At 46.7% G+C, this 25,728-nt stretch overlaps 1 protein-coding gene across 1 annotated transcript in view; it reads right to left on the bottom strand.

The window, feature by feature from the left end:
• The window catches only part of MEI1 (meiotic double-stranded break formation protein 1), an 888,987-nt gene that overhangs the window by 6,446 nt on the left and 856,813 nt on the right, over nt 1-25,728 (bottom strand). The window contains exon 28 of the mRNA XM_029587121.1: nt 2,249-2,330. Coding sequence (XP_029442981.1) covers nt 2,249-2,330 — 82 coding nt within the window. The remainder of the gene's footprint in view (nt 1-2,248; nt 2,331-25,728) is intronic.

Below are 25,728 nucleotides of genomic sequence, written 5' to 3'. Positions count from 1 at the left end.
CAAGAGAGAGTGGTAGTCTGTATGAGGGGGGATGTGCACAAGAGAGAGAGGGATCTTGTATGAGGAGTTGTGTATGTGTGAGAGAGAGAGCCTGTATGAGGGGGTGTGTATGTGCACTAAAGAGAGGGAGCCTGTATGTGTAGGTGTGAGAAAGAGAGAGAGAGAGAGAGAGAGAGGGATAGAGGAAGCCTGTGTGAGGGGCAGTACTGAGACAGGAGTCAAACTCTGGGAATGGAGATAGAGTGGAAGGGGTTGAGCCTAGAGGGAGAGGAGAGAAATAGTGGCAGGTAAAGGAGTTGGGGCCTGAGAGGGCAAAGTGAAAGGAGACCTGCCAGGGGAGTAGGGAAAGAGGGTAGAAGAGACACTCTTACAGTGAACTTCTAGGGAAATTCTGCTCAAAATATTTAAAACTCTACATATTTAAGTAATAACCTTTTTTCTGTTTTACACTGTCATGTATATTGTGTTAATTTGACCAATATAAAATATGCAGAATTTTAAGTTTTTGTGAACAAATTTTAAAATTTTTGTGTGCAGAATTCCCCCAGGTGTAAGCATGCAGCAGCACTTACAACCCTAAAGGAGACACAATGATTGGGGGTTTGGTTTAATGTGGGAATTTGTTCTGCTTTGGGTAAATGGACATAAAATTGCTGCTGGGTCTTTTTGGTCTTCATCTGCCATCATTTATTAAATTTGAAAAATGACACAACATTATTTAAAGTAGTTAAAACACAAGCTAATTATGAGGAAACGCAGGAGGACATTGCAAGACCTTGGAACCAGGCATATAAATGGCAGATGAAATATAATGTGGACATGTGCAAAATTATGCACGTAAGGAAAAATAATCCTAACTATAAATACACAATGCTGGGTACCATATTAGGAGTTACCACTCAGGAAAAGAACCTTGATATCCTTGAGGACAAGTTGAAATCATTAGCTCAGTGTGCAGTGGCAGTCAAAAAAGCAAATAGAATGTTAGGAATTATCTGGAAAGGATTAGAAAACAAAACTGGGAATACAATGATGCCTCTATATTGATCCATGATGCAACCTCATATTGGTTACTGAGTGCAGTTCTAGTCACTGCACCTAATTTGGATATAACAGGACTAGAAAAAGTACAGAGAAAGGCAGCAAAATTGATTATGTGGATGAATTGGCTCCCTTATGAAAAAAAATGGCTAACCTTTTTTTTAAAGATCTTCAGCTTGGAGAAGAAATGACTTGAAGAGGATATGACAGAAGTTTATCAAATTATGTGTGATATGGTACAGATTAATAGGGAATTATTTACTCTATCAGTAGTACTAGGACTAGGGGACATTCCCTGAGACTAACAGGTAGTAGATTTAAACAACTTTAAGAAAGTGTTTTTTTTACTCAAAGCACAGTTAAGCTATGGAACTTATTGCCAGAAAATGTGCTTAAAGCTATTAGTATGATTGAGTTTTAAAAAGGTTTGGACAAGATTCTGGAGGACAGGTTCATAATTTATTATCATTATTATTATTAGCCAGATAGACTGGTTTCTCCAATTTTAAGTTCTTGGGGAAAGCAATATGAAACAAGCGTTCATGCTGGGATTTCCTGGGTATTTCCAGACAACCTGGATTGGCCACTTTCAGAGACAGGTTATTGGGCTCCATGGACCATTGTTCTGAGCCAGCTTGGTATTTCTTATGTTCTTCTTTAGATGCTGGATGGCTTCTACATTTTCAGATCACAATTTTCTAGGTCATTTCTAACAAATATTTAATTTTATCACTAAGTTACACACAATTACACCTACTGTTTACCTCTTCTTTATTCTTTATTATTATTATTATTATTTATTGTTATATGCATTATGTTTACTGTTTTTTCTATGCATCATGTTTACTGTTTATTGATTTCTGATTATTAATCATTGTTCTATGTACACCATATCTATGGTAATTCACAATCTGGTTATATGTAAACCGAAGCGATATGTACCAGTACATGATCTTTGGTATATATAAGTCTTTAAATAAATAAATAAATAAGTAATAGCATAAGCATGAATGAAAATGAGAGAGAAAGAGAGAGATTTTAGCATAATCCTTGATATTTGGATGAACAATTGTGTGCAGTGAAGTCCATGTGCTCAGTGATGAGATCCAAATAGCAATAACCATTGAGATAGAAAGTATGCAAGAAAAAGGAACATTTAATAAAAGGCAGGCTAAAGTGAAACACATTAGCTGTATTCAAGCTTTACCCATGTCCTTGTTTCTGATGTGCAAGTAGTCCAACAGAGTTTCCAGGCATCCAGTTACTGCTTCTGAAAGCAAAGATTCTCTCTGTAACAACAAAAAGATGCTATGAATGTTAAAGATATCATAATCCCATCAATACAGGTTCTGGAAGGAACCCTAATACTTGGCCCTGGCCGAGGAACACCATTGCAATGACCAGACCAGATATGTTGGAGAGCTAGGATAGAAAATAGAGAGGAAAAAATCATTCGTAGCTGCCAATGAAGGTTCATGGCACCTAATCTGAGCTCTTGTTCTAACTGAGTTGGAAGCTCAATGGATCAGGAGGAACTGCTGAATCCCCCCCCCCCCCCAAATTATATGTTTTACCCACTGCAAAATGGGATGAAAAGTTATGCATATAAACAGCCTGCCATTTACATGCATAATGTAACCCCCTGTATGCCAGGGGTCACTTTCCCAGCCTTGGGGAGAATCGAGTAGATGTGAATCGGTTATTTACACTTTTGGATAATAGAAGGACTAGGGGGCACTCCATGAAGTTAGCAAGTAGCACATTTAAGACTAATTGGAGAAAATTCTTTTTCACTCAACACATAATTAAGCTCTGGAATTTGTTGCCAGAGGGTGTGGTTAGTGTAGTTAGTGTAGCTGGATTTAAAAAAGGTTTGGATAAGTTCTTGTAGGAGATGTCCATTAACTGCTATTAATCAATTTGACTTAGGGAATGGCCTCTGCTATTACTGACATCAGTAGCATGGGATCTTCTTAGTGTTTGGGTACTGCCAGGTTCTTGTGGCCTGGTTTGGCCTCTATGGAGGATGGGCTTGATGGACCCTTGGTCTGACCCAGCATGGCAATTTCTTACGTTTTTATGTTCTTATTATTGCGCCCGTCCGTCACAGATGGCTGCGACCTTTGATGCTCACCTCTTTTTTCCCTGTTTCTCCTTCTTTGGGACAAATAGCGGTGTCTGCTAGTCAACGCCGACTTCCTCGGTGTCTCCTGGGCAGCGTGGGCGCTGCCGACCGCCATCTTGAATCAGGGATTACCTAAGGCACGCACGCGCAAGGGCCTCCTAAGTACACGTCATAGCGGGAACCTCAGGGGCGTCCCCTCCAGATGACATCAGATGCCTTCCGTACTTAACCCGACGGGCCCTTGGCTAAGACGAGTTAGCAAGGAGTTCCTACTTGCCTAATTCCGCTCTACTCGGACGTCCTGTTCCTGCATGGGCCTAGATACTGAGTACCCGCTTTTCGGGGGCTCATCTGCACTGCTGGCTTATCCGCTCCTCGGAGGGCCTTCCTGTTCGCGTCTGCTACCCTCCACCTCGGAGTTACTGGAATTCCATCTGTGAGTACTACTTCATCGCTGGCTGGACTCATCTGCTGCATACCCCATTCCACGGGCCACTACTGCCTCTCTACAGCCAAGTCTTCCAACAGCGCTCTGCTCTGCAGTACCAGCCTCATCCACTACTGCATCCTCAGGCTGCTTAGCCTCCACCTTCTACCAGCGCAGATCCTTGGTGTATCCCGCACTGCGGGCCACTATCGGATCTGCAACCTGAGGCTCTACCATTGCCTGTGGGACCACCTGGCATATCCGCTCCACGGCCACATCCAGGATACCATCAGCAGCAGCAACATCTTTGGGGTTTCCCCTACTGCTCAGAACTGTGTTTCTCTACTCTCCCTGCTCTGCGGGCTCTGCCGTATCTCTATAATAAAGTCTCTCTACCTCCGAAATCTGTGCATACCAGACCAAGCCTGCCAACGGTGAGGCCCACAGGGCTCCTCCCTGTGGGTGGAGTCAGCTCTCATCTCTGCCCAGGGTTCACAACACTCAAGTTCATAACAGATTGCTAACTCCATGGATCCAGCTCCACGCCACCACTCTCCCACCTGCTAACCTCTCATCCACCCTTGTTAACGCTCTCAATGCTACCCTTATTGCCTCCCTAACCCATCCCCATCCTCAATCACCTCCCACGCACCCACAGATTACCCCACACCACCCCCTCTTCCCACTCTCCAAGATCTTTGATCCCCATCATGGCATCCCCCCTCACTCAATTTCTGGGCCTCTCCCTGATCTCATTGATTCTCTTCAATGCCCAATCACTGGTGAAAAAGACCCATATACACAACGACATTCTCTCTGACTCTAAACCTGACATCTATGCTACCACAGAAACCTGGTTGAAACATTCTGATATTTTCCTCATTAACCAAATGCCTGTACACTCCTACGACTTCTTCTCCATACCTAGTCCCAAAAAAAGAGGAGGCGGCATACTCCTCGCTGCTAAGAGAGAACTTAATATTACATCCCAAAAGGTCAACATTCCCCCCAAATATGAAGTTGGTTTCTTCAAATCCTCATCACTTCAACTCTGCCTCATCTACACTCCCCCTGGGCTCCTTGAAAGCAACGCATTCCCTCTAATTGAATTTTTGGCTGATAACCTAGACCCTGACCTACCTACCATCCTACTAGGCGACTTCAACCTCCATGTTGACACTCTCCCCCAAACCGTCGCCTGTGAAGCCTTCATCTTCTCACTAGAAGCCATGGGCTTTATACAAATCATCCACTCTCCTACCCACAAAGCAGGCCATACCCTTGACCTTATTTTCATGAACTCTAGCATCCATAATACTGATCCCCTCTCATGCTCCCCCGTTCCATGGTCTGACCACTCCCTCATAAACACTACTCTATCTTTAAAAAAAAAAAAACCCTCACCCTCCCCACGTGCTCACACCTTTACTTACCGCAAAACTTGCTCCAGAGATGACCTCATATCCGCATGCACCAATATCTCTAACAAAATTGATTTTTCAAACACCGAAAATGCTATTTCCTCATGGTACAAGGTCACCCTAGACATTGCTGACCACCTATGCCCCCTCACCTCAAAAACCATAAACCCCGCACACACCACTAAAAAACCATGGTACACTCTCGAATTAAAGACACATAAAAATGACCTCATAAACAAAGAAAGACAATGGCGAAAACACCCCTCACCAGCTCTACGATCCTCATATTACGCCACCATGCACACCTACAGGAACTCCATCCAAAAAACAAAATGGGATTTCTACGCCCATAAAATTCACAACATCCAATTTAATGCCAAAGCCCTCTTCTCCATCGTCTTCGACCTCACCAAACTCACACCCCCACACCTTCCCAACACAGGCTCCAAAAACAAATGTAATGACCTAGCCCTCTTTTTCCAAAACAAAATCTCCACCCTCACAGCTAACTTTCCCCCAGACACCCCCAACTCCAACTTCCTCCCCTCCAACTCCATGGCATCGCTTGCCGTCTTTGAATCTACCTCTTCCTCTGAAATAGAAACCCTATTAAAGAAAATTAAACCCTCATCGCATCCCTCCGAAACCATTTCCACCAAACTACTACTCTCCATCCCCAACATAATCGCTAAACCTATCTCCGAAATAATCAACTGCTCCCTAGCACAAGGTAGCGTCCCGACCATTCTAAAACAGGCAATCATCAAACTGATTCTCAAAAAACCCAACCTCGACCCCACAGATCTCTCCAACTTTAGACCCATCTCTAATTTACCCTTCCTAGCTAAGTTCACTGAAAAATTAGTCAACATCTGTCTCACGGAATACCTCGACCACCACAAGATTCTCTCCATATTCCAATTTGGCTTTGGTAAGCACCTCAGCACAGAAACTCTCCTATTATCCTTAACAGACAATGCACTCAAAGGACTTGATAACGGCAACTCCTAGCTCTTAGCTATGCTCGACATTTCAGCTATATTCGATAAGATCAGCCATAATATCCTCAATAGTCTCCTCACAGATATTGGCATTACTGGAACATCACTACTTTGGCTACAATCCTACCTGAAAAACAGACACTATAAGGTCACCCTAGGCAATCATGAATCTGACCCTATTAGCCTTAATCACGGCGTCCCCTAAGGCTCCTCATTATCCTCCACGCTGTTTAATATCTATATGCTACCCCTTACCAAACTCCTCTCAAACATAGGAATCACCCACCACATATACATGGACGATGTCCAAATTCTCATCCCTTTAACGGACTCGTTACAAAAAGCACTCCAGACTTGGGACACCTGCCTCACCTCCATCAACCAACTCCTCACAAAAATGAACCTTGCTCTTAACCCCCAAAAAACTGAATTACTTGTCATTTCCCTCAACCCCCTCTTCTACTCCAACCTCCCCCCATTTCCCAAACCCATTTCCCTACACATGCGAAACCTAGGTATCATGATTGACAACCAACTATCCTTAAAACCATTCATCAAAGCCACCCTAAAAGACTGCTACTCCAAGCTACACGTTTTGAAGAAACTAAGACCCCTCTTACACCTCTCTGACTTCTGCACTGTGCTCCAAACCATCATCTTCTCCAAAATCGATTATTGCAACTCCCTCTTCCTTGGCCTCCCTGCCTCCACTATCAAACCCTTACAACTCCTACAGAATGCCACAGCCCGATTCCTAACCAGCACTCACAAGTACGACCACATTACACCTATACTGAAAGATCTACATTGGCTTCCTATCACCTCAAGAATACAATACAAAACCTTATCCCTCATACACAAGTCCCTCATGAACGAAAACACCCAATGGCTTCAGGAACCCCTCCAATTCCACTCCACCAATAGACCTACACGAACGGCCTACCAAGGAACCCTCCACTTACCCGCCCCTAAGCTCACAAAACTTGCATCCACAATAAAAAGAGCTTTCTCAATAGCAGGTCCCTCGATGTGGAATGCCATGCCCCCCAACCTCCACACAGACTCTTGCACACAAGATTAAAAAAAAAATTAAAAACATGGCTATTCCAACAGGCCTTTTCCTAGCACACTTGCACTCTCCACCACAGAAATCGTATCCATTCTCTATTTTCCCCTATTTTCCTCCTGCCTCCAATTTGTTCTTAGTCCAGTTCTCCCCCCAACTTGTACTTAACCCAGTTTTCCCCCCTATCTTGTACTTAGGCTAGTTTTTCCCCCCTCATACTCTACCCCTCCCCCAACATTCTAAATGCTGAACATATTCTTCGCTATTATTATCTTTTCCAATACATTTGTTTATTGTTATTACGTTACCAGTCTCAAAGCTTTATGATGCTTTCTCGGATTCACCAACAATTATCGTTCATTCATCCATCACAATTCCACCTTGACTGCACCACTGACAGCCATGACGCGAAAGGGAGCCAATCCCTCTTAGTGGTCTCCAGAAGAAATTGATGCCTTCCAAACTTAAAAAAAGCGTTCCTCCAGGAACCGTGTCTTCACCACTCGGATCACCGACAACCATTCATAGTTGAGGTGGACGCCTCCGACGTTGGAGTGGGGTGTTTTGAGCCAAAACAGCAACACCCATATGCTACACCCATGTTCATTTTTTTCCCGGTGCTTCACCCGGCCGAGAGGAATTATGGTATAGGGGACAAAGAACTACTTGCCATCAATTTAGCTTTTGAAGAGTGGGGCCCATGGCTCGAGGGGGCACAACATCAAATAGCTGTCTTCACGGATCACAAAAACTTGGAAATCTCACGCCATGCACAACGCCTGAACCACTGGCAGGCCCAATTGTCCCTAATTTTTAATCGTTTAGATTTTTTGTTAAAGTACTGGCATGCAGACAAGAATACCCGGGCTGCCGCACTTTCACGTTCCTTTGCCACCGAAGACGCGCCAGATGAACCGCATCATATAATTGACCCTGCCAAGGTGATGCTCTTGGCTACTCACACAGCTCCCACCGGGAAAACGGTGGTCCTTCGGACCCTCAGGAGGAAAATTCTCAAGTGGGCTCACGACTCCCTGCTCGCATGGCCAAGTTCTGAAGATCCCTCTGCAAAAAGTTTGATATTGCACTGGACTTGACGTCAGCTTACCACCCTCAAGCTAACGGACAAACAGAAAGGATGAACCACACTCTCAAGCAATTCTTGCGATCGTATGTCAACTCCAGACAAAACGATTGGTCTGAATTTCTACCCTGGGCTGAATTTGCTTTAAACTCACATCCATTAGCAGCCAATGGATCGTCACCGTTCCAGCTTGTATATGGACTTCAGCCATTACCACCACTTCCGATACCTTTATCAGTCTCCTCTCCAGCAGCTCAGGCTTCGGCACAGGAGTTACATCAACTGTGGCAGCATACGAAGGGCCTTCTACAAAAAGTGGGCAGCAAGCAAAAAAATACGATGACGCTCACCACAGGGTCGCTCCACAACCTGGAGACAAAGTATGGCTCAGTAACCGCTTCATACGCCTCAAGTTGCCTTCCGCAAGATTTGCACCATGTTATATTGTAGAGATGTGAATCGTGTCCTCGATCGTCTTAACGATCGATTTCGGCTGGGAGGGGGAGGGAATCGTATCGTCGCCGTTTGGGTGTTTAGAGTATCGTGAAAATCGTTAAAATCGTGAACCGGCACACTAAAACCCCCTAAAACCCACCCCCGACCCTTTAAATTAAATCCCCCACCCTCCCGAACCCCCCCAAATGCCTTAAATTACCTGGGGGTCCAGCAGCGGTCCGTAGCTAAATCGGGGGAAGGGGGAGGGCAGGAAAACCGGCACACTAAAACACCCTAAAACCCACCCCCGACCCTTTAAATTAAATCCCCCACCCTGCCGAACCCCCCCCCCCAATGCCTTAAATTACCTGGGGGTCCAGCGGCGGTCCGTAGCTAAATCGGGGGAAGGGGGAGGGCAGGAAAACCGGCACACTAAAACACCCTAAAACCCACCCACGACCCTTTAAATTAAATCCCCCACCCTCCCGAACCCCCCCCAAATGCCTTAAATTACTTAGGGGTCCAGCGGCGGTCCGGAACGGTCTCCTGCAATTGAATCGTGTTGTCTTCAGCCGGCGCCATTCTGCGCCGCCATTTTGCAAAATGGCGGCGCAGAATGGCCGCCATTTTGCAAAAGTCTTGTGGGGGTCAGGAGGCCCCCCCAAGCTGGCCAAAAGTCCCTGGGGGTCCAGCGGGGGTCCGGGAGCGATCTCCTGCCGCGAATCGTTTTCCGTACGGAAAATGGCGCCGGCAGGAGATCGACTGCAGGAGGTCGTTCAGCCGGGGTCCGGAACCCCGGGGTTTGGGAGGGTGGGGGATTTAATTTAAAGGGTCGGGGGTGGGTTTTAGGGGGTTTTAGTGTGCCGGTTTTCCTGCCCTCCCCCTTTCCCCGATTTACGATTTTTTGACGATAAATCGGGGGAATTGGTATTGTATCGTGGCCCTAACGATTTTTGACGATTTAAAATATATCGGACGATATTTTAAATCGTCAAAAAACGATTCACATCCCTATTATATTGGCCCTTTCTCTGTCCTCCGTCGCCTTGGGTCAATGACATACAGTTTGAAATTGCTTTCCTCACTTCGGATCCACAACACCTTCCACATATCCCTGTTGAAGCCACTCGTCTTATCAGAATTCTATAAAAAGACACCTGATCCGCAACCCCTCTCTGCAGAGGAAAATATAACCTACCAAGTGGAAGACATCTTTGATGTGCGGAGACGTGGTAAACACTGGGAATACCTGCAATCCTGGGAGGGATTTGGACCGGAGGAAAACAGCTGGGAGCCTGCAAGTAATATCCTCGACTAGGATCTCATCAAGCAATTTCACTTGGCTCACCCTAGGAAACCGAAACCCCCGAGGAGGGGACCTAAGAAGGGGGGTACTGTTGCGCCCGTCGGTCGCAGACGGCTGGGACCTTTGATGCTCACCTCTTTTCTCCCTGTTTCTCCTTCTTTTAGACAAGTAGCGGTGTCTTCCAGTCAATGCCAACTTCCTCGGCATCTCCCGGGTGGCGTGAGTGCTGCCGACCGCCATCTTGAATCAGGGATTACCTAAGACACGCACGTGCGCAAGGGCCTCCTAAGTACACGTCTTGGTGGGAACCTCGGGGGCGTCCCCTCTCGATGTCAGATGCCTTCCATACTTAACCTGGCGGGCCCTTGGCTAAGACGAGTTAGCAATGAGTTCCTACTTGCCTAATTCCGCTCTACTTGGACTTCTTGTTCCTGCATGGGCCTAGACACTGAATACCCGCTTCTCGGGGGCTCATCTGCACTCCTGGCTATCCGCTCCTCGGAGGGCCTTCCTGCTCGCGTCTCCTCCTACCCACCACCTCGGAGCTACTGGGATTCCATCTGTGAGTACTACTTCATCGCTGGCTGGACTCATCTGTGGCATATCCCGTTCCACGGGCCACTACCGCCTCTCTACAGCCAAGTCTTCCAACAGCACTCTGCTCTGCAGAACCAGCCTCATCCACTACTGCATCCTCATGCTGCTTAGCCTCCACCTTCTACCAGCGCAGATCCTCGGTGTACCCCATGCTGTGGGCCACTACCGGATCTGCAACCTGAGGCTCTACCATCGCCTGTGGGACCACCTGGCATATCCACTCCGCCGCCACATCCAGGATACCATCAGCAGCAGAAACATTCTTGGGGCTTCCCCTACTGTTCAGAACTGTGTTTCTCTACTCTTCCCCACTCTGCAGGCTCTGCCTTATCTCTATAATAAAGTCTCTCTACCTCCAAAATCTGTGCATACCAGACCAAGCCTGCCGACTGTGAGGCCCACAGGGCTCCTCCCTGTGGGTGGAATCAGCTCTCACTTCGGCTCAGGGTTCACAACACTCAAGTTCATAAAAGGACCTTTGCTGTGATATCGCTAGAAGAACCTTGCCGGTGTACCCTGCTCTGCGGACCCATGCTGTGATATCCTAGAGGAACCCTCGCCAGTGTACCCCGCTCTGCGGACCACTGCCGTGACCTTCCACCGAGGAACTCTCTTGTGTACCATATCTATATATTCCTTGTAACCACAGTGACTGTACTTCTCTTGGCACCCCCACTCCTCGGGTAGTGCCGCTCCTATTGCCTGTGACTCAAGTCATCCCGAGCTGAGTCTGACGTCAGCACCTGTGCTGTTGCTCCATGGCCCGCCTCCTGGGGTCACCTTCTCAACCTCTGCTGAATTCCATCCCACAGCTGAGACCTTGCCTCCCAACGGTAAGGCTCAGTGGGGCTCCTCCCCTGGGCGGTACCATCTCTCACCTTGGCCAAAGGGCCCACACACACCCACAAAGCCTAACAATGGTGTCATGTCTTGTGTAAATGGGGAGGGCGTAAATTTTGACTTTGTCATAGGTGCCAAATTGACTAGCTACAGCTCTGGCTGAAGGAATGGAAGAGAAGCCCAAATGTCACCACCAGAACCCGGGAGAGTGATGGCCGAGAGGAAAAAAGAGGCTGTGAGCCGCCGCCAGAACCCAAGCCAGTGGCGGTCAAAGAAAAGGTAAAGGAGGCCATGAGCCACTGCCAGAGCCCAGGTCGGTGGCGGCAGAAGAATGGGAAAAGGCAGAATTTGTGTGTGTGTTGTGTGTGAGGCAGTCTGCTTGTGTGTTAGGCAGACTGCTTGTGTGTGAGTGTATGAGAGGGTATGTGTGTGTATGAAGGAGATGATGTTTGTATATGTGTGTGTCTATGAGGGAGTACCTGCACACATGTGTGTGCGTGTGTGAGAATACCTGTATATATGTGTGTGAGAAAGGTTAAGTTTGTTCACCCTCTTCCAATCTACGACAATCTCAAAAGGACTAGAAATCTAAAGTTCCTAGGTATGGAGAGTGGGAGATTTTTTCTATCCCTGATAATTTTAATTATTGGATGTGATATATCTGCTGTTTTGAAATATTATATTGTTTGGTAATATTTTAAACATTTTTATACATGTTATACATGTTTTTAATTGGCTGAATTTAACAGCAGATTTGACATTCTTTTTATTGCCGTGTTTAATTTTTTATATATTTTGTTTTATCTTTGTTCATATTTATAGCTTACTGACTTTGTCAATGTTTACACCAATAAAACATAGGAAACACAAATAGTAACTGTTACGATTGGGCAGTGGTCAGGTGTAGTAAACACTACCTGCAGGAGTGACTCCAGAATGGAGAGAAACAGGGTTTGCAGGAGAGCCTCTGATAAGGGCTGGGGAGGAATCTGGTGCAGGTAGGAGTGTGTAGAACTGGTTGCTGGCTGGAACCTATGGAGCTGCTGGAGGGAGTCTGCTGCAGGCTGAAGGAATCTCTGATACAGGGTGCGTGGAGGTAAGGGTGAACTTGATTCACAGGAGCAGCATGGAGGTATGTGTGGAAGTGAATGTAGGTAAGCGTGGTCTGAACACTAAAACTGGGTGCAGGTATGGGTGGAATCAGGATAGCATGTAGGTAAGTGTGATATTGACTGTAGGTATGTGTGACTGGACTGAGGGAACCCAGGGAAGCAAGACTGACAATGAATAGACAGACAAACCAGGACAACACTAACACTGAACATAAAACACAAAAGCCCGAAGGCAGCAATCAAGGAGGCATGAGACAATGTCCAAAGACAGCAAGGCAGGGAAGGCAATATAGAGGCAGAATGCCCAAAGGCAATACAGCAAGGCAGAAGCCCGAAGGCAACACAGAGGCAGAATGCCCAAAGGCAAGGCAGAAAGGAGGCTAGAGCAGGGAGCCCAAACGAGCTTGATGCTGAAGCACTGAAGGATTGGGTAGGCAGGGTTATAAAGGAAGTCCAGAACATAGAGTAGATGACTAGGATGGATTGGACCAGCCAGGAGAGCATGCTCTTGAGGGACCTCTGGTGGTGAGCCAGCTGCCCAGCAGCCATAGTCGTAACAGTAACATTCCATATACTACACAGTGGAAAATACATCAAAAGATAACATCCTGTTACAAATTCTATTAGTCCTCAATCAGGGAGTGCTACAACAGGAAAAAAAACATATATAATAACATATATTGTCCATGAGAGATATCTTTCTACTATTTATTCGTCAATCCTCATAACTCTTAGTTATTCAAAGAAATTATAAAAAGAAAACATTTATTTACTAATTTCTTTATCCGAAAGAAAAGTTTCTAAATGTGAAGGTTCAAAAAATATGAATTTATTCCTAGCAAGTGTTACACAACACTTGCATGGGAATTTGAATACGTACATTGCACCCAAGGCTAAGACTTTTTCTTTTAACAACATAAATTGTTTCCTTCTTACCTGAGTACTTTTTGCAACATCAGGGAAAATCTGAATTTTCCCTCCACACAACAAAAAATCTTTATTCTTGAAGAATTTTTGTAAAACAAGATTTTTATCTGTTTCACACACAAAAGTAACTAGGAGCGTAGCCCTGATTAGAATCTCATCTATTGATGCTTCCAAAAAAGATGTTAAATTAGGGCTAGCTTCTTGTACTACATCAAAGACCTCATCTTGATCAGCATTATTGATTCGGGTTCGAGGTACATAGAATATTTTTGGAATTAACATATCTTTACTAGTTGATATTTAAATTATCTCACTCAAATACTTTCGAAATAATTCATTTGCTGATAACAGCCTAGTGATAGGAAAATTTAACAGAAGGAGATTTTTCACTCTCATCCCATTCTCCAGAATTTCAATCTGCCTCTGCGTCTTAAGGTTGTCCTTAATAAATGAAGTATTTGCCAGTTTTATATTGGAAATATATTGTTCATTTACCACACTTTGACTCTCTAACTTATCTAGACGATCTGAATGTTCCTGTAATTTTTTCTTTATCTCAATATTAGAAGAGGTAAATTAAGCCATTGCCCGGGCCAAATGTTTCTCCATATTTGTTACAGATCTCCAAACATCAGTTAAAATTACATTTCTCAATGTTGCAACTGTCACTTCCCGACGGCTTCACTCCGCCTACCTTTCCTTTTTTGCGGCTCCTCCTGCTCTTCATGGACGCCTGGATGCTGCGCCGTCCGCCTGCCGTTCTCTCCGGCGTCCTCAGACTGGCTTGGGCGTTGCCTCCCGCCATGTTCTACAGGTACCTTAGGGCACGCGCGCGCCGCGCGGCCCTCATTCTTATTTCCTCATTGGCGTGTTCCTCAGGGGCGTCCCCCTGTGATGACATCACGCTGCCCGGATATTTAAGCCTACAGTTTATTGCTAGCCATTGAGTTAGCAAGGGTGATTCTTACGGATGGGATTCGCTCTCCGTACCCAGCTACTTTGCCTATCTAACTTCAATTGGACTCTTTCTGCTAACGGGGTACCCGCTCTTCGGGGGCCTCTTTGCTTCTTTCAGGTTGCTATCAGGTAACTGGTACTCGCTCCTCAAGGGCCCATGTTCCCTGACTCGCTGCCTGAATCTATCTCCTCTTCTACTTGGAAGAATTTGCTACAGACACCATCAGTGAGTACTACTATCATCCACTCCTCAGAGCTGTCTCCCTGGAATCAGGTACTCGCTCCTCGAAGGCCTGCCTCCATTCCAGGGCCAGTGCCGTCTTCTACTTGGAACCGCTGTGTGAGTACTTTGCCAACGAGTCTCTCTGCTTTCAGGGATCTGGTGCTCGCTCCTCGAGGGCCAGCTCTCCCTATCTCGGGGCTTCTCCATATTTGGGACTCTGTGAATGTTCTATTGTACTCATTATCTCAGTTCTCTCCAATACAGCACTGCTACCAGAGGAACCGAAGTTCCATCGCCCTGGGGAATAGTAGCCCAGCTGGGCTACATCTTCTACTCACTACTGCCACCTCTGGTGGCTTCTCAAACTATCTAAATCAGGAGTCGGGAACCTTTTTGGCTGAGAGAGCCATGAACGCCACATATTTTGAAATGTAATTCCGTGAGAGCCATACAAGACCTACCAAATTAATTTACTACAACCCCCTACTCTCCTGACGCCCTCCCAAGACCTGTCAAATTAATTTACTACAAACCCCCACCCTCCTGACCCCCCCAAGACCTGCCAAAAGTCCCTGGTGGTCCAGCGGGGGTCCAGGGCTCGCAGACAAATCTTTAATAAAAAAGTAAAAATCTAACAAAACCCCCCACCCTCCTGACACCCCCCAAGACCTCCAAAATTAATTTACTACAATCCCCCACCCTCCTGACCCCCCCAAGACCTGCCAAAAATCCCTGGTGGTCCAGCGGGGGTCCAGGAGCGGTCCGGGAGCGATCTCCTGGACTTGGGCTGTCGGCTGCCAGTAGTCAAAATGGCGCTGATGGCCCTTTGCCCTCACTATGTCACAGGGGCAAAATGGCACCGGCCATATGGCCGGCGCCATTTTGCATTACGGCAACACGATTCGCGTGCAGGAGGTCGTTCCCGGACCCCGCTGGACTTTTGGCAAGTCTTGTGGGGGTCAGGAGGCCCCCCCCAAGCTAGCCAAAAGTCCCTGGGGGTCCAGCGGGGGTCTGGGAGCAATCTCCTACGCTCGTGACGTCGGGGGACAGGAACCAAAATGGCGCCGGCGCTACCTTTGCCCTGTCATATGACAGGGCAAAGGTAGTGCCGGTGCCATTTCTATCAACGCATCCGTGGCCCGAGAGTGGAACATCACACCGGGACCCCCCCACTGGACCCCAGGTAATTTAAGACATTTTGGGGGGGTTCGGGAGGGTGGGGGATTTATTTAAAGGGTCGGGGTGGGTTTTAGGGTTGTTTTAGTGTGCCTGAGAGTGGAAGATCACACCGGGACCCCCCCACTGGACCCCAGGTAATTTAAGACATTTTGGGGGGGTTCGGGAGGGTGGGGGATTTATTTTAAAGAGTCGGGATGGGTTTTAGGGTTGTTTTAGTGTGCCGGTTTTCCCGCCCTCCCCCGATTTACGATTTACACGATATTTAAAAAAACAAAACTGCGACGATCCGATTCCCTCCCCCCCCAGCCGAAATCGATCACACGATTCACATCTCTACTGAACAACAAGATGCATTGGACAAACTCACTTCTGCGTTCCAACAGCTGCACGCACAGAAGAATCAAAGCACTGCTTCCAGTAATGAAGGTCAGTTACCTGAAGTAACTATAAAGACTACGGTACCTCTGGCTACTCCAGATCGTTTCTCTGGAGAGATTCAAAGAACTAGAGGTTTCCTAAATCAGTGCTGCATGCATTTTGTATTACAGCCTTCTCACTTCCCCACAACCTATGCCAAGACTTCTTACATTCTATCTTATCTTGATGGAAGGGCCTTGTCTTGGGCCTCAACGCTGTGGGAACTTAAGGATCCAATTCTGCAGGATATTGACGGATTTTTGGATTTGTTCAAATCCATTTTTGATGATCCTGCTCGAGTGACTGTTGCTGGTTCTGCTCTGGTGGATCTGAAGCAAGGCAACCGACCACTGGCTGATTTTGCAATAGAGTTCAAGACTCTTGCTATGGAATTATGCTGGGATTCCAAATGTCTGAAAACCCTCTTCTTCAGACGTCTGGATACCCGCTTGAAAGACGAGCTGGCCGCTCGTGAGACACCTGACTCGCCGGATGAACTAGTGGCTTTGCTACTAGAATCAACCACCAGCTTCGTGATAAGGTGAAAGAATTGAAGCCTAGTAAAGGACCGGTTCAGAAGGAGGTTCGTGCTAAACCTGCACTTCGGATGATTCCAGCAATACCTGTCGCCAGTGGAGAGGAACCGATGAAACTTGGTCGCAGTCACCTGACTTCAAATGAGAGAAGACTTCGGAAGAGGCATGGCCTGTGTATGTACTGGGGACTGTATGTACTGGTCACGATGTCCCAACATGCCCAATTCGTCCGGGAAATGGGCCTAAGTCCTGCAGGAGGACTGTTCTTAGGCCTTACTATGCCCTCTCCTCTGCTCTCTCTCCCAGTCTCCCTGATCTGCGGACTGTCCAAATTTCAAACTCTTGCCCTGGTGGATTCGGGGGCAGGAGGCAACTTTATACTTCGACGCCTAGTGGAACATTTGAGGATTCCCCTCGTCACTTTGAAAGTTCCACTGCTCTTATCATCTATCCATGGAGAGCCTTTGCCGGGTGACGTGACCTGTCGCACCGAACCAGTAACCCTTCGCACCGGAGCCCTCCATACTGAGTCAATTCCCTTCTTTGTGTTAGAGAAGGCTATGCACCCTATCACTCTGGGGTTACCCTGTTGCAGTTGCATCAGCCTCAATTCGACTGGGCCACCTTGGAACTCTCCCGCTGGGGCCCAGGCTGTCATGGTGCTTGCCTTAAGGAGGATTCTCCTGTCCTCTGCATGCCTACAACTCCAGTGATGTCAGGACTGCCGCCTCAATATGCATCATTCTGTGATGTGTTCTCCAAAGAAGCTGCTGACATCCTTCTTCCACATAGATCTTACGACTGTGCCATAAGGCTGAAACTGAACACTGAACCTCCTAAAGAACGTGTCTATCCACTCTCTGTAATAGAGAATAAGGCTATTTCCGAGTACAATGAGGAGAATTTACAGAAAGGTTTCATTAGACCATCAAAGTCTCCAGCCGGCGCAGGTTTCTTCTTTGTGGGGTAGAAGGACGGTACCTTACGTCCTTGTATCAACGATCGAGGTCTGAACGAGATCACGATCAAAGACCGATATCCCCTGCCTTTAGTCTCAGAGCTGTTCGACCGGCTTCAAGGTGCCAAAATATTCTCGAAATGTGACCTGAAGGGAGCTTATAACTTAGTTCGCATTCACAGTGGTGACGAATGGAAAACAGCCTTCAACACTCGAGATGGTCATTTCAAGTACTTAGTAATGCCCTTCGGCCTGTGCAACGCACCCGTTGTGTTCCAGAACATGATGAACGACATCCTGCGGGACCTGTTGTACAAGAGTGTCGTAGAGTACCTAGATGACATCCTGATATTTTCTCTGGACTTGTCTACTCATTTAGAGGACGTCAAACAAGTACTACGAAGACTTCAAAACATCGGCTTTACGCCAAGCTATCCAAGTACGAATTCCATAAGGACTCTGTGCCTTTTCTTGGCTATATTGTGTCTAAAGATGGCTTCCAGATGGATTCCCAAAAATTAGAGAGTATTAAAAATTGGTCCCAACCTACCAGCCTGAAGACGATTTTTGGGGTTCACTAATTACTATAGAAGCTTTATAAAGAATTACTCTTCTTTAACTGTGCCCTTAACTGCAATGACCCAGAAAGGGTCCAATGCTTCTAAATGGTCTGCGGAGGCCATTTCCGCGTTCGAGGATTTAAAGACTGCCTTTTCCACTGAACCATGTCTGCGTCATCCAGACCCCAACAAGCCATTCCTCGTGGAGGTCGATGCTTCTGATGTCGGTGTGGGGGCTGTATTGAGCCAAACCGGAGACTCCAAATCCTTATAAACCTGCTCCTTCTTCTCACGACGTTTCTCTCTGGCAGAGAAGAACTATGGGATCGGAGATAAAAAGCTCCTGGCTATTAAATTGGCATTCGAGGAATGGCGGCCTTGGGTTGAAGGCGCTCAACATCAAATTACCGTGTTTACGGACCATAAGAATCTAGAGTATCTCTGCCATGTGCAACGTCTTAACCATAGACAAGCCAGATGGTCCTTATTTTTTAACCGTTTTGACTTCGTGCTCAAATATCGCCCCGGAGACGAGAATACCAGAGCTGATGTTCTGTCACGCTCCTTTCTCTCGGAGGATGTTCCAGAAGAACCTCAGCATATTATCGACCCAAAGAAAGTCATCTTGGCGGCTACTCATACTGTGCCCGCTGGTAAAACCATCATGCCTAAACACCTCAGGAAGAAAGTGCTCTATTGGGCACACGATTCCAAGCTAGCTGGCCATCCTGGTCAACGCCGTACCCTACTGAAGCTACAGAAGTATTATTGGTGGCCAACTATCAAGGAAGATATACTCTCCTATGTAGCATCTTATACCAACTATGCCAAGCACAAACCTATTTCTGGCCAACCGTGGGGATTGCTGCAACCGCTTCCAGCTCCGGAACAGCCATGGATGCATATCGCTACTGACTTTGTAGTAGATCTTCCCCTCTCTGGAGGTTTGAATACCATTTGGGTCACTGTCGACCGTTTCAGCAAGATGGCCCATTTTGTGGCGCTGCCTGGCTTACCTTCAGCCTTGGAGCTTGCGAACCTCTTCATAACCCACATCTTTTGCCTTCATGGCCTACCGAAGCACATAGTCTCGAATCGAGGATCACAGTTCACGGCAAGATTCTGGAAGGCTTTGTGCAAGCTTTTCGACATCTCTCTAGATCAGAGCTTTCCAAAGTGTGTGTCACAACACTTTAGTGTGTCGCCTGCAGTGTGCTGGTGTGTCACGCAAGCCCGGTGCACGTGACGGGGCGGAGCAAGTGGTATACCGAGGAGAGGTCAGGGGGAGCCAATGCGGCCGCCGGTGGACTTCATCCCACTGGCGGCTAATTAGTGACGTATTGCTGTGCTGTGCCGGAGACATACAGCAGGAAGATCGGCAGGGCCGTGGTGGAGCTCACATCACCACGGCCCGAAGAACAAGGTCACGTCTAAACGTGCAGGTGCTCCTCCTCCTTCCTGCCCGCGCGGCCCCAGAAGAAAAATGTTGCCGGAGCTGCGTGGGCAGGAAGGAGGAGGAGCATCACCACGTGCAGAAGAGGAGAAGCGTTGTTGCAGCGGGCTGAGAAGAGGAGGAGGCCCTGTAGCGGGGCCGCCGCTTCGGATCAGCCCGAGAAGATCAGGGCTGCTGCAGAGCCCATCCTGCAGTGACCCGTGAAGAGGGGGCCAGAGGTAAGAGAGAGGCTGAGGGCCCGTAGAGAGTCTGTATGAGATGAGTTGAGAGATTGTGTGCATATATGAATTGAGTTGAGAGATTGTGTGCGTGTATGAATTGAGTTGAGAGATTGTGTGCGTGTATGAGATGAGTTGAGAGATTGTGTGTCTGTGTGTGAGAGTGAATTGAGAGACTGTGTGTGGGAGTGAGGACCTCAATGTTTGCAGAGACAGCATGTGAGAGCCTGTGTGTATGAATGATTGTATGAGAGAGAGCATGTGACAGTGAGAGCCTGTGCTTGAGCAAGACAGCATGTGGGAGTGAGAGAGAGCCTGGGTGTGTGAGAGTCAGACAGCATGTGCAAGAGAGAGACTGTGTATGAATGATTGTATGAGAGAGAGCATGTGTGTGTGAGAGAGAGAAAGCATGTGAGAATGAGAACCTGACTGTGTGTTTGAGGGAAGAAGATAGATGGAGAGAAAAGAAATAGAAAAAAAGACATTATGAAAGGAATTGGCAAAAAAATAAAGGGAAGGTGGAACAAAAAAGCCTGTGACCATGCAATTAGAAAACTAAGATCAGACAGCAAAGGTAAAAAAAAAAAAATTACTTCTTCCTGATTAGCACATGTAATCTTTGGTAATGTGCAAGAGTAGCACTTTCTCTATGCGGATCTCACAATGTACGAGATCAACATGGAGGAAGTGGAAACCCACGGGGCCTGCACAGAGGAGGCAGCAGAATGGGCTTCAGTGCCAGTAGCAGCAATCAGCGCCTCCCCAATAGCCATGCGGCATCAGTGACAGTGGCAGCAGAGGAATGAGAGAGGCTCCGAGGTTGCTGGCAAAAGAAAGAGAGGGGGTCTGCCTTTAGTGTGGGCATGTGTATGAATGGGAGTTTGCCTGGGGGTGTATGTGTGTGAATGCATGGGTGTCTGCCTGAGGGTGTGTCTGTGTATGAGAATAAGAACATGCCATACTAGGTCAGACCAAAGGTCCATCAAGCCCAGCATCCTGTTTCCAACAGTGGCCAATCCAGGCCATAAGAACCTGGCAAGTACCCAAAAACTAAGTCTATTCCATGTTCAGTTGCTAGTAATAGCAGTGGCTATTTTCTAAGTCATCTTAATTAATAGCAGATAATGGACTTCTCCTCCAAGAACTTATCCAATCCTTTTCTAAACACAGCTATACTAACTGCACTAACCACATCCTCTGGCAACAAATTCCAAAGTTTCATTTTGCGTTGAGTAAAAAAGAACTTTCTCCGATTAGTTTTAAATGTGCCACATGCTAACTTCATGGAGTGCCCCTTAGTCTTTCTATTATCCGAAAGAGTAAATAACCGATTCACATCTACCCGTTCTAGACCTCTCATGATTTTAAACACCTCTATCATATCCCCCTCAGCCGTCTCTTCTCCAAGCTGAAAAGTCCTATCCTCTTTAGTCTTTCCTCATAGGGGAGCTGTTCCATTCCCCTTATCATTTTGGTAGCCCTTCTCTGTACCTTCTCCATCGCAATTATATCTTTTTTGAGATGCGGAGACCAGAATTGTATACAGTATTCAAGGTGCAGTCTCACCATGGAGCGATACAAAAGCATTATGACATTTTCCGTTTTATTCACCATTCCCTTTCTAATAATTCCCAACATTCTGTTTACTTTTTTGACTACCGCAGCACACTGAACTGACGATTTCAATGTGTTATCCACTAGGGGTGTGAATCGTGTGATCGATCGTCTTAACGATCGATTTTGGCTGGGGGGGAGGGAAATCTGATCGTCGTGTTTTTTTTTTTTTTAAATTGTTAAAAATCGGGGGAGGGCGGGAAAACCGGCATACCAAAAAAACCCTAAAACCCACCCCGAACCTTTAAAACAAATCCCCCACCCTCCCGAACCCCCCCAAAATGTTTAAAATTACCTGGGGTCCAGTGGGGGGTCCCGGGAGTGATCTCCCGCTCTCTGGCCACGGCTGCGTTACGAGAAATGGCGCCGGTGGCCCTTTGCCCTTATCATGTGACAGGGCAAAGGTAGCGCCGGCGCCATTTTGGTTCCTGGCTCCTGACGTCACGCGTGCAGGAGATTGCCCCCGGACCCCCGCTGGACCCCCAGGGACTTTTGGCCAGCTTGGGGGGGGGGCCTCCTGACCCCCACAAGACTTTCCAAAAGTCCAGCGGGGGTCCGGGAGCGACCTCCTGCACGCGGGCCGTATTGCCAATATTCAAAATGGCGCCGGCGCTACCTTTGCCCTCACTATGTCATACGGGTACCCGCAGAGGAGACTGCCCTTTGAAGGGGGGTTACTGTTGCGACCGTCACTTCCCGACGGCTTCACTCCACCTACCTTTCCTTTTTTGCGGCTCTTCCTGCTCTTCATGGATGCCTGGATGCTGCGGCATCCACCTGCCATCCTCTCCGGCGTCCCTGGACCAGCTTGGGCACTGCCTCCCGCCATGTTCTACAGGTACCTTAGGGCGCGCGCGCCGCGTGGCCCTCATTCTTATTTCCTCATTGGCACGTTCCTCAGGGGCGTCCCCCTGTGATGAAGTCACTCTGCCCGGATATTTAAGCCTATAGTTTATTGCTAGCCATTGAGTTAGCAAGGGTGATTCTTACGGATGGGATTCGCTCTCCGTACCCAGCTACTCTGCCTATCCAACTTCCACTGGACTCTTTCTGCTAATGGGATACCCGCTCCTCGGTGGCCTCTTTGCTTCTTTCAGGTCGCTATCAGGTAACCGGTACTCGCTCCTTGAGGGCCCATGTTCCCTGATTCGCTGCCTGCATCTATCTCCTCTTCTACTTGGAAGAATTCGCTACAGACACCATCAGTGAGTACTACTATCATCCACTCCTCAGAGCTTTCTCCCTGGAACCAGGTACTTGCTCCTCGAGGGCCTGTCTCTGTTCCAGCGCCAGTGCCATCTCCTACGTGGAACCGCTGTGTGAGTACTTTGCCAACGAGTCTCTCTTCTTCCAGGGATCTGGTACTTGTTTCTTTAGGGCCAGCTCTCCCTATCTCGGGGCTTCTCCATATTTGGGACTCTGTGAATGTTCTATTGTACTCATTATCTCAGTTCTCTCCACTACAGCACTACTACCGGAGGAACCGCTGTACCAGCGACCTGGGGAATACTAGCCCAGCCGGGCTACATCTACTACTCACTACTGCCACCTCTGGTGGCTTCTCAAACTGTCTAAATAAAGATATAATCTGTGTTTGTATGTCCAGAGCTGAGTCTGACCTGTGGCCCCTCATGGGACTTCCCCATGGGTGTGGTCAGCTGCCACAGTGTCCAAGGGTCCACCCAAACTTCACTAATTATAACACTCAAATCAGGTATTTCCATACTATTACTAGCTCTCTTTTCAGTAGTTGTTTGTGTCAGGTTTTCCACCCTACCACCTACAGCTACACCTTCTAAATCAACAAATCTATCTGTAGGAGATTCTATAACTGACAATACATTTGGATTCTCTATTTCAACATTTGTCCCAAGTTCTAAGTTCTGTGGTGTTGAATACTGACCAGGACTCCTTATGGAACCAGATGAAAAGGAAATGTCCAAATTGGGGTTTAAAGAATCAACATTTACTGTACGAGTAATATGAATGTCCTTAGGACCCCTTACCGTTGGAGTAGATGGCACTGAAGGAAATACCTTTATTTTTCTTTTCCTTCCCATGTATATTAACAATATAAACTTCTCGGCAAAAGAGTGCAGGACTCGATAAGGGGCGCGCCCCTTAGTCAGCGCGCCGGCGGCTGCACCCTGCAAACCCCTGGTTTTATCCTGGGAGGACGTCCCAGCTAGATGACGTCACAGGGGGGCGTGTCTGACGCTCCTTGGACGAGTGATGTTGCAATACTCCGGCAGTCCCTCTGGTCTAAGTTCCTCGCTGGCGAGGCTTTCTCTCAGCTGCACTCCCCATGTTTTATATTTCTTGATTGTGTTTGCATTATTTACGGAGTCTAGCTTCTTGTGATTTCCAGTTCAATTTTTTTCTGCATGCTTCAAGTTATATTTTCTGATCTCTTTCTTCTGTATTTGGTGAGAGTCTATCTGTGTTCTGCTTGTGTGACTGAGGCTTTAGTTATTCTGCTAGCATGTAGTTTCTGTACAGGGATTTACAACAAGTTGGCTTTAATCTGTTTTCCTAATAGGAGGTGTATTGATGTTTAGGGCCTGATGTAATATTTGCAGTATGGCTTTTTCATAGGTTAAGTGCTGGCAATTATGATATGGAAGGCTTACTATATTGGAATTATAGTTTTAGTTTATTCCTGGCTTTCTATGGGCCAAGTTCACAACCAGTGCACTTTACCATAGGTCTAATACCATATGGGATTCAGTAAACCGCCTTGATTACTATGAGAAAAGTAATTTATTAAATCTATTAAAATATCAATATTGAAAATGTGTTTTTTTTTTGCAGTGTATGCCTATATACTATATATGTTGTAAGTGATATTTTCACTTCAGAAGATTGTACTTTGTCTATTTTCCATATGCAATCTGCTTTAATTAAATACATTTATTACATTTTAAAATGGAAAAGAATGCACAAGTTTTAATTATGTAGGGAGGGAAGGGGGAATGAAAGGCTATAAGGTTTATCTAGGGCATCTAATACCCTTGTATCAGCCCTAAGAGAGAGTGTGTCATACATAACAGGCCCAAAAACTGAGTGATTAGAGCAGTCTGCTGCAAACAAGGGAAGCCAGGGTTCAAATCCTATTGCCATTCATGACCTTGGGCAAGTCACTTCACCTTCCTTTGCCTTCCCCCTGCCCTGGCCCTTGGTGATTTCACCTGCACCAGGCCATTGGGGGGGGGGGGGGGCATTTCATCCTTCACCTCAGGCAGCAGATTGCCATGAGCCGCCCCTGACCATACCCCCTCCCAAGGACTGCCATGCATGTGAATACTGGCACTCTTTTTCTAAGAAATAAGCACTGGATTACACTAAAGAACAGTGTCTTAAAAAAAATTCAAATTCTGAACTACATGTAAATGCTTACATCATCAGATGAAAATGTCTCTCGTAGTTTGGTACCTCTGAAAACCTGATGATCAATGCTTTCAAATGATACCAACTATATATAAAAAAGTCCAGTGGATAATATCAGCTTTAAAAATCTTCTGATGAGGTCTCACCCCTCTGTTCAGAACCTGACACTCGATAATGAGACACAAGTTTGCTTAACATAAATGCAGTTTTCCATGGATAGTAGTATTAATTAGCCATTACATGTGGGTGACGCCATCTGGCAGCACCGAACAGACTCATCTCTTCAAGCAAGTAGAACTTTGACTTCTACTAAGCATGTGCAGGAGTTTCTGTGAGAGTGTTGCCTCTTAAGTCTTTTCGGTCTCTACTAGAGCTAATCTAGCTATGTAGTCAACTCTTTAGGGGGGCAGGCAAATATTCATGGCTAATTGTAATTCATCCTGCTATCTAAGGAAAACACCATTTAAGGTATCAAATTTGTTTTATTCATTGATAAGCAGGCTAAATTGACTATTACATGTGGGGAGACCCAAGCTGAGGTTGTAGCAGAGTGTTTACTTAGTAAACAATCTGGCCCACACCATGGAGAGCAAACTACAGGGAGATACAGATTTTGCAAAACTGCTTGTAAAAATTGACTGTCAGTCTTTGAGAGGTTGTCAAGACAGTAGTGTGATGTAAAGGTATGACTAGAAGACCAAGTTGCAGATTTGCAGATATCTTCAATAGGTACTTCTCAAAGATAAGCAAAAGAAGCAGTCATAGCTCTCACTTGATATGCTTTCACAAGGTTTGTGACTTGCAATCCTGCTAAGGTGTAGCAGTGGTGAATGCACTCAGCCAG

Source organism: Rhinatrema bivittatum, chromosome 2 (genome assembly GCF_901001135.1).
Source record: "Rhinatrema bivittatum chromosome 2, aRhiBiv1.1, whole genome shotgun sequence".
Classification (NCBI taxonomy): domain Eukaryota; kingdom Metazoa; phylum Chordata; class Amphibia; order Gymnophiona; family Rhinatrematidae; genus Rhinatrema; species Rhinatrema bivittatum.
This window is presented reverse-complemented; position numbering and strand designations above follow the sequence as displayed.